The following is an 18,204-nucleotide window of genomic DNA, read 5'->3' as shown; positions in this document are numbered from 1 at the left end:
GCTTTTTTTTTTTTTTTTTGTACTGAAATTTAACAGTACAACCATAAAAATGATTGATTTGTTGAGTTTCCTGGCGGCTCTATGCAATATCTGTCTGAATATAAGACGAGGTTTTACTTTTCAGGGAATTAGAGCTGAAAAAATGGGACGGTCTAAAATTCAGGGTCTCAGGAAAACAGATATCTGCTCATGTTTTCTCTTTTGTTTTAAACGTCAATAATACATCCCATCTGAAGCACTACAGTGACCAACTAAAGAAGAGCGGCTCAAAAGGAGGTCAAAATAAACAGATACACGAGTTATTTAGGCTAATGGCGATCATTACATCTGAGACATAACTGTCGAGATGATGACTTTTTCTTTTAATTTTCACTGTTCATAGATAATGCTAGAACAAAGGCTCCATTCTTGGTTTGCCTCATTTACTTATTTCTTGAAGGCACTGCACAGAACTATAAAAACAGATGATTTAAGGCAGCGATTGGGGCCACTGCGGCTTTATTTTTCATCCCATGTTTGTGAATATATCTCAAGAAAGCCTTTTATTGCTTTCCTGAGCCATTTTTAGTTGATATATTACATTGCGCAGACAGACAGACACAATGACGAGCGGGACTCCTTATCCTGGTTGACAGTGGCGTACAAGCCCCAGGCTGCAACTAAGGGTACCTGGAGTTTTCTAGGAGCTCCAGGAGTTCAGCTTTTTGGACTATTTGGTTGGCTCCCAAAAAAAGTAGAGCTAGAAACAAGTACCGATGGTTCCTTTTTTTTGTGTTTTCACTGAAAACAGCTGCCTGCTGTGATTGGAAATGATGCATATAGGAGTTTTGATAGTAATTCAACACAGTATCTGTGTTATAATCATGTAATATGAGACAGTTAGTCTCTCATGCATGTTTCTGGGCCGTGGGAGGAAACCAGAAAAGCCTCAGACACACTGAGGAAAACTCCATTTAACCTGTTTAGACTCTCACTGTGATACATGAACGCTTAACACGAAACAATATATAACACCAAAAACAGTAAATGAAATCCGTACGTGAATAAGACCCTGTTCACATGACAACGTTTCAAGATCAAAATGCATCTGGAAAAGTTTTGCAGTTTTCACAGCAATAATTTGAAAATGATGTCTGTTTACATGGAAACATCAGAAACAATGAAAAACCAGAATTTGGCACTCAGAGAGCGCAGACCTCCGCCACAGCTCAAACCAGTCACCAACAACAATACTGTACCTCTGCCAGTATGGATGTGTGTGTGTTTTGGTGACCTGCTGACACTTTTTCTCCTCCTGTCCTCTTTTTTTCTGCATCACGTGAATCTCTGTCGCTGAGTGTGTGTGTGTGTGTGTGTGTGTGTGTGTATTTATGTGTTTTTGTTTGTTTGATTGGGTGCGCACGTCTGTGTGTGTGTCCATCTGTCTTGTGATTAGACCCAAGTGACAAATTATAGATGGACGAGCAACACCGTCTGTAACTAATCGTCATTTAATTTATTTTATTTTGAAAATTGATCAGATTCTCTTGCCATTTCTGTTTCCGACTTCCTGTCTGGTCCGATCTGCTTGATCCAGCTTGACAAATGGTGCTCGCGTGAAAAATAGTGCGGGCAGTCAGATAGGTTAACATGGGATTTAATGAATTCTAAGTTAGCCCAAGACCCACCTTTCCACAAAGTTTCATTGCAATCCGTCCATTACTTTTCCTGTAATGTTGCTAACAAACCAACCAACAAACCAACAAACCGACGTGTTACATAACCTCCTTGGCGGAGGTGATTATGCAGTTCCTATAAGTTGGACCACTACTGGATGCTGTTTGTTGTTTTCAAAAATAAGTGCTTGCATGTTTAATACATTCAGTCCCTTTGTTTTTAACGACCTCAAACAAAATATTATGTATTTTAAGGTTGTTATGTGGATAAACCTCCCTTGCCTCATCCCACTACGTCTGACCCCTTTTCTACTCTGCATTTGAACCGCTGCTTTGACAAAACAAACCCGAGGCTTCGGGAGGAATCGGTATCAAACAGGAAGACAGATACGCAATTGTATTTTCATCTCACCTAAGCAGACGGCCCCCGAGATGCCTCCTCGTTCATGAAAGAAAGCATCATTACATTTGAGCGTCGACGTGCCGCGGCAGAACCGCGACTCGTGTCTGCGGCTCGGGGATTACTCGGGGAGCCGCGTGGAAATAAACAAGTTTTAATACAGAGTGAGCTGTCAGAGAATGATATATATGTACTGTAAATGAAATGTCTGAAGAGCTGGGCGGTTCAGATAAAGGTTCACAACACGCGTATACTGTATATTCACTCACTCTGGCAGATAACTGTGACACACACACTCACATTCACATCATACTCACACCAATATGCACTCCATCACGGGCTGTGTGGGTTGACACAGCTTATCCACCACCTTCCTATCAGAATAATGGGTCCTGCGAGGACCCGTAGATACAGAGAGGCACTATTGCACTATTTAGACGGTTAGTGTTATGCACATTCTTTGATTTCCCGTCTTTAAAGGCCAAAAATATCAATTGTGTGACATCTTTTCCGATCGTCTCAACCTTTAAATGTTCATTTTTTTTCTACAAACGGACATTTGAACGAGCTTCACTGCACACATTGTACTTTGGCGGTGCTTTTTTATTTTTTTTTAATTTCACAGTTGAATGTTTTCAGGTCATATTAGTCAGACTTTTTCTTATCTTTTACCAAACATATTGCCTGATCCGGGTCGGGGACTGAATCTGTCAGATGTGCATTTTCAGTGCTCAGGTCTTTCTCCTCTCATGTGGAAATCCCCAGAATTCCTTGAACCGCAAGGCATCCTGGAGACAATTTGATGAAGTGTCGTTTCTCCTCCATTTGTCTCAGAAGGAGCTGGATTCATAACGTGAGCTTAACTTATTAAAGTCTGAGTGAGCCTGAAAGTTATAGTCTGTAGCTGAGAGCACTGATCATTCTGCAGTATGAGAAATCATTTTCTGCTTGAATGGCTAAACATGTTTATTTACTGTTTGTATCAGTGCAGTGCACCAGTGTCTCTGCTCTTATGTCTGATTAGCTTCTTGAAACACTAGGAAAGTACAGACCATGCCGCGCCGCTAGATGTCACTGTGTAGCAACAGAAATCTGCTGTTTTACCAGAGAAAAACCTCGATTTCCACTATATTTGACTGGCTGAACCAATGGCAAAATCTCAGAGGAGCTGTTCGGTGCTGAAGAAGGCTAATTCTGGGCTAAAAGTACAACCACCACGGCTGAGGAACAAACTCACACACGCATATTTGAACCCATGTCGTATCTATGAGGAGAAGGCACCGTGCAGCCCCATTAACATTCACTAAGTCATTACACAGTTAGCTTTGTAGAGATGTGGTGGATTAGTTTCAGATACAGCTTCGGATGCTTTGAAAATTCCTCAACTATTCACGAGAAGACAAAGGCTTAGTTTAGGTGAGATTTACATTATTCTTATAAAGTGGTTCGAAATGTATTTCGTTTGTGGGAGTAATGACAAGCCAGCAATAACAAAGCCCTCCTGTGAGCCCCTCGAGTGTGTGAACAATGAGAGACGGCATTATTGGCCGCCTGCTTGCTTGTTGCTCGGAGATTTATGTAAAGGTCCTTTGTTTTCACCGCTCTGCTTGAGTAGGTTGCTTTGCATAAGAGCAGCGATTAGACTCCTGGAAGTTTTAATGGTACAGGTGTCGTCTGCAGCAGACGGACTCAGAGGAGACAGAGGCGGACTGAAGCCGTCCACAGAGGGGCCGGTGACAGACAGACTGCTCCTCCCTGCTCGGCTGCTTTAACGACAGGCGGCAAACTCATCCGCCAGGACAAACAAATTGCCGGGACAAACCTCAGCAGGCATCTGCCATCACACACTATAACACATTACCACTGCGCCCCGCTGGAAGCAGAAACTCTCCTGGGGTCTTTGAATAGTAATAAAACGACACAGGGGGGTTCATTTGTGCCGAGAGAGAAAAAAAAAGATGCTTCTGAACAAGAGAGGGACTTACAGTAAATGCACCCTTCAGTTTCTCACTCAAGCATTAAATTCAGCCTCTGTGATTTATGTGCTGCATGAGGTTTTCTCCAAACACATCAAAAAGAAGTCACTCGGCAGAAACACTGCTGTTACTGGAAGATCACAACCCTACAATTCAGTTTGGGTGTTTTCTATTGTACGGGCTTCAGTGAAGAGAAGTTTGTTGGCATTTCAAGTGAGGCGGTTTTCTCCCGTAGAGCAAAAACAAGCACTTGAGTTTAAACAGTCTCTCTAAATTCCCCTGCCTTCGTCACCCATAGAGCAACGCAGCCTGTGTCCAAAAAAACTTAGCAAAATTTTCTAAATAAAATTACACTTTGGCAAGAAAACCAGTGCTTGAGATCATAAGGTTGGACCTGTCGCAGTGCCTGAATAAAACATCCATTCTTCAGCCGTCAGGCTTTCGGTCAGTGCAGGGGATCCTCTCCTCACAGTGTTCGAACCTCATGGCACCCTGTTGTCTCTCAAGCTGTAATTTACTCATATTTTCTCACACACTTTTCAAACATCAGTAATGTAAGGAGTCATCATTCAGTGACGGCTCTTCAATTAGTGTTTTTCAAACTCTTTAGGGCGACTTCTGTGGAGGGTGGGGACAATGTTTGGTGGCATTAAAAATCAGCAAGTAATGGGACATTTTGTGAAATAATCTCAGGCCCCATTTACATGACATGTTCAAGCGAAAGTGAAAACATAACATTTTTTCATAGCGTTTTGGGCGTCTGTTTACACAGTGGCACTCAGTCAGTGATGATGCAACTTCTGCTCTGTCTCTGTGTAAAGCGCCGCCCTCTCTTCACTCTGTCACATGGCCTCCATCGGCGTCACTGCGGCTGCCGATCCGCGTGGCCACAAAGGTCACGAGTTGATCGACAGCTGCCGCTGCTTCCTCTGAACTTCCCGGCTAATCTTGACAAACAGCTCGGCGTGTGCGGCGTCGCGAACCGGCGCCGCGTGAAATGAGCTTTAATTAAAGACAGTTATTACAGCTCTGGTGTCTGTGCTTTGTTGCGCTCCGGCAGGCGCCGCCTCGTTTGGTTTGTAGATGAGCTGAACGCGCTGCTGCTGCTGCAGAACATCTGCGTGAGAACAGATCAGGGAGAAAACTGTTTGACCATCTCAGTTCTTCGCAGTACAGAAGCTTCTGGAACATGCGACGTCACACAAAACCATCTTTTACTGCCCTATCCAGTCCAAGGAGCTGGAGCAATTAGCCTCCAGCATGTTCCTGTGACTGCTGGAGGAAACGGTACTGCCGTCTTTATGGGAGAACTGTGATGAAAACAGGTTTTACTGCACAGGAGGCATTTTTCACACAGCAGGAAGAATCCAAAATACCTGCAGAAAACCCAACATGCACACGGAGGACATGCACACTCTGCGCAAACAGACGAATGTAGGAAACAAAGCTGTTTCCAGCTGTGACATGAATAAAAGAGAAGACCTGTTGAGGCCTGCAGGAGGAGAAAGCTCGACAGGATCATGGATGGAGACGCTGTGTGGGCAGACCGTCCACATTCACGAGAACAAACCAGAGGAGCTGTGGTGTTTGAAGCTGTTCAGAAGCCCACAGGCTCCAGTTTTGCCCAAACAGAAAGCAGAAAGTGATCGTGGGATTCATAAACTCTGTGAGACGACACAGGTTAAAAATGAGCACATATAAGCCTTAATTTATGACAATGACTTGCAGAAATTAATGATACGAGATTTTATTTTGAAGTGCTTGAAAAACCACTTCAATGTCCAGTCAAATAAGACATAATAAGAATCTGAACCAGGAAATACTGACCATTTAAAGCGAAATAAATCCAACCTTTAAAGAGTCTCTGTCCATAAACATCATGTTTATTTGTTTGTTTGTTTTTTTTTATTCTTCTGAGAAACATTTTTGATGGACGATTGGTGATTTATATTTCATGAAATATCTGTCTTCCAGACAGTGTTGGCTTCACAGACTTCCAGTAAAACTGCACAGGGACAAAACACGGACCTCTCCTGCCCCCTACTGGTCACTGTGGGAGGAGCCGTTTAAAATCTTATGGAGGGAATAAATCAAATCAGTCATCTGCCTGCGGTATGAGTAATATATAATGATAATCAAAGCACTGTAAGAGTATTTCAAAGTAATTTAATGTGCGTTAACATAAATTGTGTAGTTTTATTTTGAAAAATGCAGAAACAGGCTCAGAGGTGGAGACTTTCTGCTGCTCTGGTTTGGATTGAGGGGATACAAAGAGCAGGAGAGGACAGACAGCAACAAACAGACTTAAATCCACTTGAACTCACGAACAACAAGCTACTCTATTTGTAAATGAATTGAATTTTTTTTTGGCGTTTGTGACTTTAAATCACAGAAAATGTCCATTTAAAATAAATTGAACAAACTCTGCAGATTAACCAGAAATTCAATTTGCCGGCCACAACACAAAAGAAATCCTGAGCAGCAGATTGGATTTACCTGAACAGCCATATGTCTCAGAAGTTTTCAATAAGCAATACTTCATTTTAAGCAAGCGTGGACGAGAATAATGAACATATTCTCTGAAAACACTCTGGAAAGCGCAACTTAAAATTGTGGACAGCAATTAATTGTGATGTTATAGAAGCGAAAAAGACTAAATTGTGGAAATAATGGAAAATTATGTGAAAACTAAATGAATAATTGTTTCTGTTTGAATGTATGAAAGTGCTTGATTACTGAATCATGAGTGCGACTTATTTCCACAGCTGGTGAGCAGACTATATACATGACATGCTTCATAATGAGTAATCACTTTGAAAGTATAATTGATCAGTTCTTTATGAAATCACCTGTTGTTTTGTCTCACTTCTCCTTCAGGAGCAAAATGAGACATAAACACAGAAGTGCGACTGCTGTTCTGTCTTTACTTTCCTCTTAATGCTCACAGCAGGCAGCAAACCCCAGAAAACCATCGGCTGCTTCCTGAATATTCATTAGAACAATATTAAGTCCATTTATACTGAAAAGACTGGAACATTGCTGTTTAATGTGCTGCGGTTTGCCCGGGGTGAGAGGCCGTCAGGAGGGCTCGTTTTCATTAGCAGTTTAGAGGAGGACTCGACACAAACAGCAGCTTCGTGCTCTCCTTAGGAAACAGGAAAGAAGTGATGAGTTTTACTCCCTTGGACCTTTTTAAACACTCCAAGAAAAGTGTAACTGTGTCTTCTCAGAACTATCAGTGAGAACATTTACTGAAAATATGTCAGGTCTTTCTTATGTATTGTAACTACACACAGAAATGTGTCTGTGTTGAATAATTATGCCTCACGACTGAATTATGCACTGAATGACTGCATCATGAATCAACATATGACTATAACTCCACCAGTGCTGACAGTAACACGTAAGTAATTGCTGTTAAAACCAGTAATGAAGACAAAGTGTTGCTGTTGATCTAAACACTTTGAGAGATGCTGATGTTCTTAATGAAGCAAACAGATTGAAAATCATTTTTTAAAAAGGGAATTTTTTCCCTGAATTAATTAGCAGTTTTTACAATTCAACATGACTGAACGTCTCACGGTGACATCAATTTCCTGAAAACATGACGGAGAATGAAAGAAAGCTGAAGAAAGAAAAAACTGGAGCAACAGTGACAGGAACGATGAAAACAACAAAAAGGAAAACTGCATGACAAACAGAACAACAGCAACAAAAAGTACACAAAGCAACAGGAACAAAAGCAAGAGTAAGAAAAACAACAAACGCAAGCATGGCAGCAATACTAGCAGTTGTATCACAGAAGTTACAGATGGACAATATCGGAAGAATGCATTAGACAAAATGCACAAACAACAACAAAGTCAAGGAAAAGGACAACATCAAAACCACAGGAAGCACCGTGAATATATTGTTCCAAGGATGTAAAATTAAACCACTGATTCATTTGTTTTTCAAAAAACAAAGAACATTTTCTTCCAGATGTGACATAATAATAATCCACTGGGGGGCGCCAGAGGCCCCCAGGGCCCCTGAACTGAACTGAGCTGGGGGTCTGCCACACAGCAAATGAACTAATCAAGTGAAAATATCCTGATGTTCCAACACTGATCCAGAAGGATTGAAGAGACAGTACGAGGAAGAACGACTCGGTCCACTCGGAGCTGCTGTCTTACATTTTTATTGTGATGGGGAGTCATAAAAATGGAGCAAACCTAAAATAAAAACAATACAAAAGAGACAGTGAATTTACAAAGGGCGTGTAGACGACAGACGGGATGCAGCCTTCGACAGAACCAGTTGGCACAGAACAGAAAACACGGAGGCGGGACGATGCAGATTTGGCCTCAAAATTAAAAATTAAAAAAAAAAAAAAAAAAAAAAAAAAAAACAAGGGGAAGAAGAAGAAGAAGTCAATGCTTCGTAACGAGATCCTTCATTAAAACGACTCATGCTTTTTAAAAATCACAGAGTTTTAGAGTTCAGTAGCTTTATAACAACGCAAAGAGCGGATGCACATGTAACAGTTTTCTATTTCTCACTTCATTCCTGTCTTTTTTTTTTCTTTTAGCTTAAAACAGAAGTCAAGTTTACAGAATACATCTTTTTTTTTCTTTTCTTTCTGTGAAAACAAACCTCAGCTCCCAGAACCACATGTTGGGATTACTTTTTTTTTTGTTTGTCTTGAGATTATTTTTCATACTAAAATATATTATTGTATCAATTCAAACTACAGTAATGTACACTACAATGTGTAATAAATAACCATAAAAGAAAATATAAAAATAAGACACATAAATATAAAAAAGTTTTCTAAAAACTAAACAGGTATACTTTTTTGTTGTTGTTTTATTTTTTTTAATTCTTAATCTGTGAAAAGGGCTCTAATACTGCCATTGTAGACAAAAACATACAGAGGACACACAACAACAACAACAACACCAACAACAAAAAGAAATTAAAATACTACAAACACTGTTCGGTAAAACCAACTGAAAACCAACATTCACTAACGCTTGTTACCTGAAGTGCGGGACAGCTTGCCACAAATTTATCTCTAATCTGAAAACAAGTGCATACGTGTGGAGAAGTGTTGGGACTTGGTCTGGATTCTGTGAGTTCTGCTGGGTTCCTGAGCCGACCTGCTGAAGTTAGCGCAAGAACTGACGTAGCAAACTGATTATCTCGCGGTTAAAAAGGCATTTTTTTTTTTTCAAATCCACAGGACAGCTCGGTCTGGACTGCCAATAATGTAACACTGACCAATAATGGAATATCTGCCAATAACGGAATCCTTAGTTTCCACTTCCAATGGAATAATTACACTAAAGGGTTAAGAAAAAAAAAATCATTTTAGAACCATAATTGAGAGAGAAAGCTGCATAGTGTGAGTATGAGGGTTATTTTAATAAGCAAAATGCATAAAAATGTGTTTTTCTTAGAAAATTTGCTGCAGTTACACATTTTCCAAGTATTTTTAAGCCACTTCATAATATATCAATATATGTTCTGATATTATTGGCAAGTTATTGGCTTTATTGTCCATTATTACATTATTGGAGTAACAGTTTCTGATTTTTGGCTGAAGCTGAGTTAACAAAACTACTCAGCAAATATGTATTCACAGGTATCACGAAGAAAAAAAACCCCCAATAAGTCAGGCGGTAGGTTCAAGAAGCCATGAGACGTTTTCAAAAATGTTCAAGTCGTAACTTTTCCTATGTGATAACGTGCAGCTTCTTCGAACTCACCGGATGTAAACTCAGTCGTTTTTAGATCGAGGGGCGTCAAACTCATCCAATTCATAATAATCCACTCCAAACATGGACCTTTATTTCAAGAAGTGCACAAATTTCACGAACTTTTTAAGATTGCTGCTCAGTTCTGGGTGTCAGTGTAGTGTTACGTCAGATCATCTCGCTAAAATAGTTAAAACCAATTCATTCAACGCCAGAATGGACCAATTTGTTTTTGTTTTTTTGTTGGTTTTTTTTTTGACATCCCTGTTCCAGACAGTTTGGCAGATAAAACAAGACACAATTCACTACTTTTTTTTTCCCAATCTGCAGACAAAACTGAGAAAATAAAATAGTAAGTTTACTTACTTTTTTTTCTGAAGCCTAAATACTGTTTCCCTCCTTTTCACATAAAAACTCAAAAAAAAAACAAAACAAAAAAAAAGGCCTCGGATGCTTCGATTGTGACAAAATTTTGCTGTTCTGTGCAAGTCAACAAACATTAGTCAACGTGGGCATCGTGTAAGTAACAGAGGGACAATAATACTGGCTACATGTGTGAAGAAGAAGAAGAAGAAGAAGAAGAAGAAGAAGAAATAATAACACTGTTCAATGGCACTTTTAACAGCACACAGGTCTTGCATAAGGCTGGAGGCATTGGGGTGGAAACAGGAAAACAGTCCCGATCCTTCACGTAGAACTCTTGACTTCATATATGAGCTGATAATACTGAAACACTGAAACAATAAAGAGGAGCTTGGTTAGAAGTGGGCGTGTCTGTGGCGGAGCCTCGAGGCCCGAGGCGGCGCCCGGCGGCCAAAGACAGACATAACGCGCCCGATGCTGGCTTTTGAGGTCGTGACTCTACCTTCCCTGATAAGGAAAAAAATTTGGTTATGGCGTTTACAGAAAGCCGCATTCTCGTCCCGGATCCCCTCCCCCGTTCCCCAAGAATACTTTGATTTCCTTAAGGCTAACAGTCAAAACTGAAAACAAACGTAATGCTAGCTAGCAGAGACTAAACGCTAACAACAAACGACACCGTGCTAGCTAGTGCACAAATATAACACTGAAGGGCATACGATGCATGAGGCATGTATCCGTAGGTAAACCAGGAATACTGTAGTGCAGAGGTTTTTGTTCGTAGAACTCAATAAAATACTGATTTTAGGAAAACTTCGATGGCAATAAAAAGGTATAGAAATCTCATCTTTACAGGTTAAAATGTCTTCGAACGAGAACAAGATTAGTAACACTGACTGAAAGGAGAGAAAGAAAAAAAAAAAAAACACCTGGGATGTCTCAGTAACAAGTCTAACAAGTGAGTGGGTGAGCTCTAGTTTAAAATCTGTACTTCTATAAACAATTTCCAAAAACTGATATTTTGTCTTCACAAATAAAAAGTCACTGTTTTGGGGTTTGTTTGTTTTTTTGTTTTTTGTTTTTTCTTCTTTAGAGTTCAGGCACACCTGGGTTTTTGTACACAGTAGTGGACCGATAAAGATCAGGCATCTGCCGCGGCGTTCCTCCCCCCTCAAAGTGTCTAAACTCCCGTCCGGGACACAGCTTCCACTATTTGGCGTCTGTCACCACTTCCTCCGCCGGCTCGGTGCCTTCCGACTCTTCCCTGATGCTTCTGTCCGTCTCTCCTTCGCGCTCGGCCGTCTTCTCTGCCGGCTCCTCCGTCTCGACGTTCCTCTCCCCCGTCTCGGCGTTCGCGCCGTGGTTCTCCCCGAGCTCCACCTCCACCACGTCGAACGCCATCTCCTCCTCCACCTGCTTGCTTTCAGTTTCTCCGTCCTCCATCGGCTCCTCCTCCTCCTCCTCCTCCTCGTCCTCGTCGTCGTCGTCGAAGTTCCCCTCGTAGATCTCGCACTCGCCGTCGTCCACCTGCACCACCCGGATGTCGTCCATGCACATGGCCTCGTCGTCGTCCTCCTCCTCGTCCTCGCTCTCCCTCTCGTCTGAGTCCAGCTGGGAGGGCGGGGTGGTGGTGCGGCTGTCGGACTGGAGGCCGGCCCCGGGGCTGCCCAACTCCGGCTGGCTCCTGGGGGGCCTGGCGCCACCGCCGCCGCCGCCGCCGCCACTACCACCGCCGTCCTCCTTGTTGCAGTAGGAGTAGCGGTGATTCATGTGCTGCGAGTACGAGCCCGAGTGGGAGAAGCGCTTGCCGCACTTGTCGCACTGGTAGGGTTTCTCGCCGGAGTGCAGCCTCGAGTGCTCGATCAGGTGGTGCTTGTGTTTGAAGGCCTTCTTGCAGATGCCGCACTCGTGAGGACGTTTTCCTGCAGAATCACAGACGGGGGTGTTTTAGCATGAAGGTCGAAATGTCACACACTGTGTTGGAACTGTCTGTGCTCTTGGTACTTCTGGCCTCTCAGAGCTGATGGGGGTCAAAGGTCATCTACGGGTGCCAGAATGACACTCCTTTCAGACTCTACTGTTTACAGAATATAAAGTTAAATTAAGTCTTAAAAAATGTGCAATTCAGCTCATTAATATAAAAAAAATGATGGATTTAACATCGAGGGATAAAATAAAAGTAAAAAATTATACAATTTATTTTAAAGATTGACAAAAAAGCTAAAAAAGCGTGTTTGAAGCAGCAGAATTATCTTTTTTTTTTAATTCCCAATAAGCTTTAAAGACAGAGAGGTGAAAATATTTTCAATTCTGGAACATCTGAAAAACAGATGAATGGGTGAAGACATTTAAGCTTGAAAGTGTTGACCAATCTAAAAAAAAAAAGCTTTAGGACCTTCAAAGATGCTCAAAGGATGTTTAATATTCAGAGATCTCAGCACTTTGTAACTGCTGACACAAACCTCCTGGTTTAATGTTTGCCTCCAACCGCTTCCACATTAACGGATGTTCAGATTACTTAACAGTGTTGCAAGTAATAGTTTTAACAAAATCTCCTAATGGATTCTTACATGACAAAGCAACACACACACACCTGTGCATGGTAGATAAATGCTCACAGATGTGATGAAACCACATTCCATTGTGACATTAGCTGCAGGAGATTGGGATTTTTTTTTTTTTTTTTACATTAAATTCACAACACGAGTCACGTCTGTATAAACATTCACGCCGACTGTTTCCAATCTGGTGCGTTTACGGGCCAGATGCGCCATAAAAATTACGGCATATTTAACGAGAGATGATGTAACCAGAGACATAAAACACGGCGGTATAAGTCCCAAATAACTCTGGGAAAGAAAAAAAACTGAATTCCTCCTTAAAAAATGGACTACACTCATTAAAACAGCCTACCTGTGTGTTCATATTTGTGTCGGAGCAGCGAGCTGCCTTTCTGGAAGACCTTCGAGCAGAGGTCGCAGGGGTAGACGCCGTTTTCCAGCCGCCGCTTTTTGGCCAAACCCGCCGAAGAGGAGTCGTTCGGCTCTTCAGCTGTGGAGACGCCGTTGGAGCCGCTCTCCGGACTCTTCTCCTGCTGCAGGATGAAGATCAGTCCCATCACCACTCCAATCGTTCATAACGTACAATCAGGCTGTTTAACGAGCCCTCCACATGTTCAGATCTCTTTTCTAAATGTATAATTTAACAATACAAGGCATGCACAGTCATCTGTTTTCAGAAGATACTACACAAAAATACCTTTTCAACTAGTCAACAGAGATGGGTTTTTTTTTTGTTTTTTTGAATTTATGCTGTTATGCTTTGAGTGTATTCCCTATAATCAATTTCGAAAGCTGTGAAAGAATCATTTGTCATTCAGGGAAACTTTGTTCTCTGAGTGGCAGATCATCTCTGCAAACAGTTACATATTTCATATGTACCTGTTCTGTAAGACCCACCACGAGGAGACTGAGGAGGCGGAGTCAAGCAGCCCCTCGTTTTCACCTCAGAACCCCCGGCACCATATACTGTATTTAATGAGACATCACAGCAACCAGAGTGCTCCAGCGGTGCATGTGAATACAAAAACCACCCACTGAAGAACGATATACACGCCCGCATAGTGCCTGAGCTTGGACACTGCCAGACACTGTGTGTCACTGCCAGACATAACCCCAGCTTGGCCCAAACCCGTAAGATGCGAGAGTCGGGTGGAGGGGGACAGAGGCCGCTCAGATGGCCTGCCCTCTGCCAGTCAGTTGACAAAAAATCAGCACATCTCCCTGGCAAGGGACCACTCAGGGGCATTGTAAAGAAGACATCATCGATGCATGCTGGCACCAAGTACCCATTACCTAAAGGAGGTACCAGCAGCTACATTCAGGTTGTAGAACCAAGCGAAGGTAGCTGCAGTCTGAGGACACCTGGCTGGCTGCAGACCAAAAGCTTGTGCATTTCTTAGCATACAACAGCAAGCCTCTCTACCTGGCTGATGGGCAGAAGCAGCTCATGCATGATGATGGGTCATCCCTTCTCATAAGTGCATGGCCAAAGCCCAAACAGAACACGTAGCAATCACGCCTATCTTCCACAGGCATTTTCACACCACAGCCCCTGCAGGAGGTCCCTCTTGGCTTGCCATACTGATGGCAGGCACACCCGGAAGAATCCGATGGTCACATCCGGTGACCATCAGCTTATTTGACACGTCACTTCCCATCACGTGACGTGCCTCCTGAGGAAGGCCACCGGATGTGACTGAAACTAGTAGAGGTAACTTTACTCTCATCTCTACCTGTCTTTAAAAAGAACCTTTAGCTGTTAGATATACTAGCCTCCTTTCACTTTGCCAAAAACTCCTACAGGAGTTTCCAGAGTGGAAACGAATGAATCAGTAAAACCATGCGCATCTGGGGCTTTTATGCCCATGCATGGGCCACCAAGTAGTGTGTTCAAAAGACTATCCACATCAACTGCCTCGAATGGGTCAATCGCTGTACATATGGAATATGCAACTGTGTGGAGAGATACTGTTGATATGATAGATAAAAACTCTTCAGTGAAACGAGGAGGTAACAGAGAAAGCCCGCTGCTCAATTGACAAGTATTGTTATCACTATTGTTTTCATTTACCTGATAAAAAATGTATGGCAGCAGAATGAAACTTCCATTTATCCATCCATTTTCTACCATTTATCAGGGACTAGATCATGGGGGCAGCAGTCTAAGTAGGGATGCCCAGACTTCCCTATCCCCAGACACTTCCTCCAGCTATTCCGGGAGGATCCCAAAGCGTTCCCAGGCCAGCCAGGAGACAAAGTCTCTCCAGTGTGTCCTGAGTCTTCCCTGGGGCCTTCTCCCAGTGGGACATGTCTGGAACACCTTCCTAGGGAGGCGTCCAGGAGGCATCCTAAACAGATAACTGAGCCACCTGAGCTGGCTTTTCTCAATGTGGAGGAGTAGCGGCTTTACTCCGAGCTCCTCCCAGGTGACTGAGCTCCTCACCCTATCTTTAAGGGAGCGCCCAGCCACCCTACAGAATCTTGTATCCGGAATCTTGTCCTTTCAGTCATGACCCAAAGCTTATGACTATAGTTGAGGGTGGGGGCGTAGATAGACTGGTAAATCGAGAGCTTCGTCTTTCAGCTCAGCTCCCTCTTCACCATAATGGAAAGATCCAATGGCATCACTGCAGATGCTGCAACAATCCGCCTGTCAATCTCATACTCCATCCGTCCCCCACTCATAAACAAAACCCCATGATACTTGAACTCCTCCACTTGGGGCAAGGTCTCTCCTTGCAAGGTCTGGCAGACCACCTTCTTCCAGGCAAGGACTAGGGCCTGGGATTTAGAGGTGCTGATCCTCATCCCCATCGTTTCACACTCGGCTTCAAACCGCCCCAGTGCATGCTGCAGGTCTGGGGTCGATGAAGCCAACAGGACAACATCGTCTACACAAAGCAGAGATGAAATCCTATGGCTACCAAAACCTGACTCCCTCTGGCCCCTGGCTGTGCCTAGAAATTCTGTCCATAAAAATGGCAAAAAGACCCGGTGACAAAGTGCAGCCCTATTGAAGTCCAACATGCACCGGGAACAAGTCCGACTTACAGCCAGCAATGCGGACCAGGCTCCTGCTTCGGTTATACAGAGACCAGACAGTCCTTGACAAGAGGCCCCGAACTCTGTGCTCCCAAATCACCCCCCACAAGACACGAGGGACGCGGTCGAACAACTTCTCTAAATCCACAAACCACATGTGGACTGGTTCACGAACCCTAAAGCACCCTACGGAGGGCATAGAGCTGGTCCAGTGTTCCACGACTAGGATGAAAAAAACGCATTGTTCCTCCTGGGTCCAAAGTTCGACTATCAGTCAAATTCTACTCTCCAGTACCCTGGAATAGACTTTCCCGGGGAGGTTGAGGAGTTTGATCCCTTAAAGTTGAAGTACAACCTCCGGTCCCCGTTTTAAAAAAGGGGAACCATCACCTCGGTCTGCCAATCCAGAGACACTGTCCCCGAATGCCACGCAATGTTACAGAGACGTGTCAACCAAGAGAGTCCCTGCACATCCAGACACTTAAGGTACTCCAAATGAATCTCATCTACCCCCGGTGCCTGAGGAGCTTACCAACCACCTAGGCGACTTCAGCTTGAGACCTCAGCCTCTGCTTTCTCTACGGAAGACGTGGCGACGGGATTGAGGAGGTCTTTGAAATATTCCTTCCATCATCCAATAATATCCCCAGTTAAGGTCGTCACCCTCCCACCTCCACTGTAAATAGTGTTGGTTGAGACCTGCTTTCCCATCCTGAGGTGCCGGACGGTGTGTCAGAGGCTGACCAGTAGTCCTCCTCCATGGCCTCCCCGAACTCCTCCCAGACCTGAGTTTTTGCCTCCACAACCACTCAGACTGCAGTTCACTTGGCCTGCCAGTACCTGTCAGCTGCTTTGGGAGTCCCATGAGCCAACAAGACTCAGTAGGACTCCTTCTTCAGCTTGACAGCAGCCCCGGTGTCCACCACTGGGTTTGGGGGTTGCCGCCACGGCGGACATCAGAGACCTTACAACCACAGCTCTGAGCAGCTGCTTCGACAATGGAGGTGGAGAACATGATCCACTCGGATTGAATGTCCCCAGCCTCCCTCGGGACATGAGAGAAGCTCTCCCGGAGGTGGGAGTTGAAAACCATGCTGACAGAGGGCTCCACCAGACGTTCCCAGCAGACCCTCACAACACGTTTGGGTCTGCCAAGTCTGTCCAGTTTCCTCCTCCGTCAGCGAATCCAACTCACCACCAGGTGGTGATCAGTCGACAGCTCTGCTCCTCTCTTCATCTGAGTGTCCAAAACACGTGGCTGGAGGTCAGATGACACGACAACAAAGTCGATCATCGACCTCTGACCTAGGAGCGTCCTGGTGCCAAGAGTACTTGTGGACACCCCTGTGCTCGAACATGGTGTTCGCTATGGACAAACTGTGGCTCGCACAGAAGTCTAATAAAAGAACACCACTCAGGTTCAGATCAGGGAGGCCATGCGACCCTATCACCTCCCTCCAGGTCTCACTGTCGCTGCCCACATCGGCGTTGAAGTCTCCCAGTAGAAAAAAGGATTCCTCGGTCGGAGCAGTGTCCAGCACGCCACCCAGGGACTCCAAGAAGGCCAACTACTCTGCACTGCTGTTCAGCCCGTAAGCCAAAACAACAGTGAGGCACCTGTCCCCAACCCGAAGGCGCAGGGACGCGACCCTCTCATTCAGTGGGGTGAACTCCAACACATGGCGGCTGAGCTGTGGGGCTATAAGCAAACCCAAACCAGCCCGCCACCTCTCACCGCGGGCAACGCCAGAGAAGTGGAGAGTCCAGCCCTCCCAGAGAGGTTGGGTTCCAGAGCCCAGGTTGTATGTGAAGGTGAGCCCTACTATATCTAGCCAGTACCTCTCAACCTCCCTCACAAGCTCAAACTCCTTTCCCCCCAGTGAAGTGATATTCCATGTCCATGTGCCGTTGGCTGCCTCTCAATCTACACTGCACCGGCCCCTACGGTTCCCTTGGTGGGTGGTGAGCCCACCGGAGGTCAGTCCCACATCGCCTCTTCGGGCTGAACCTGGCCAGGCCCCGTGGGCAAACGCCCGGCCTCCAGGTGCTCGCATACGAGCCCTGAACCCAGGCTTAGCTCCAAGGTGGGGCCCCGGCTGCGCCATACCAGACGATGTATCGACCTTTGTTTTTGTATTGCTCATAAGAGCCTTTGAGCTGCTTTCAGTCTGGCTCGTCACCCAGGACCTGGTTTGCATTGGGAGACCCTACCAGGGGCATAAAGTCCTTGAAAACACAGCTTCCTGGATCATGGGGGCACTCAAGCTCCAATACCACATTAAGGTGGCAATTTTAAACTTTGACTAATCCGTTTTGCTTTGAATATACTTGTCTTTGCAGTTTCATGACAATTTGATTAATCAGTAAAGAAGTATTCTCACTTCAGTTATTAGAAGTTTGGCTGGCCACTAGAGAAAATGCAATATGTGGAGTCAATGTGTGTAATAAGCCAAACCTTGGAAGTGAGATGAA

At 44.3% G+C, this 18,204-nt stretch overlaps 1 protein-coding gene across 3 annotated transcripts in view; it reads right to left on the bottom strand.

The window, feature by feature from the left end:
* Positions 1 to 8,595: 8,595 nt before the first annotated feature.
* LOC115404997 (zinc finger E-box-binding homeobox 1-like) overlaps positions 8,596 to 18,204 on the bottom strand; it is a 60,529-nt gene continuing 50,920 nt past the window's right edge. For 2 of the 3 annotated variants that reach the window (XM_030114380.1, XM_030114377.1), the window contains exons 7-8: positions 13,043 to 13,220; positions 8,596 to 12,051 (exon numbers count right to left, since the gene is read on the bottom strand). In XM_030114380.1, coding sequence (XP_029970240.1) covers positions 11,339 to 12,051; positions 13,043 to 13,220 — 891 coding nt within the window. In that variant the 3' untranslated portion in view covers positions 8,596 to 11,338. Of the gene's footprint in view, positions 12,052 to 13,042; positions 13,224 to 18,204 lie in introns of all 3 variants that reach the window. The other variant, XM_030114379.1, reaches the window with a different exon arrangement.

The sequence above is a fragment of the Salarias fasciatus genome, chromosome 18 (genome assembly GCF_902148845.1).
Source record: "Salarias fasciatus chromosome 18, fSalaFa1.1, whole genome shotgun sequence".
Classification (NCBI taxonomy): Eukaryota; Metazoa; Chordata; class Actinopteri; order Blenniiformes; family Blenniidae; genus Salarias; species Salarias fasciatus.
The sequence above is the reverse complement of the archived record's forward strand: the minus strand, read 5'-3'. Positions and strand labels throughout refer to the sequence as shown.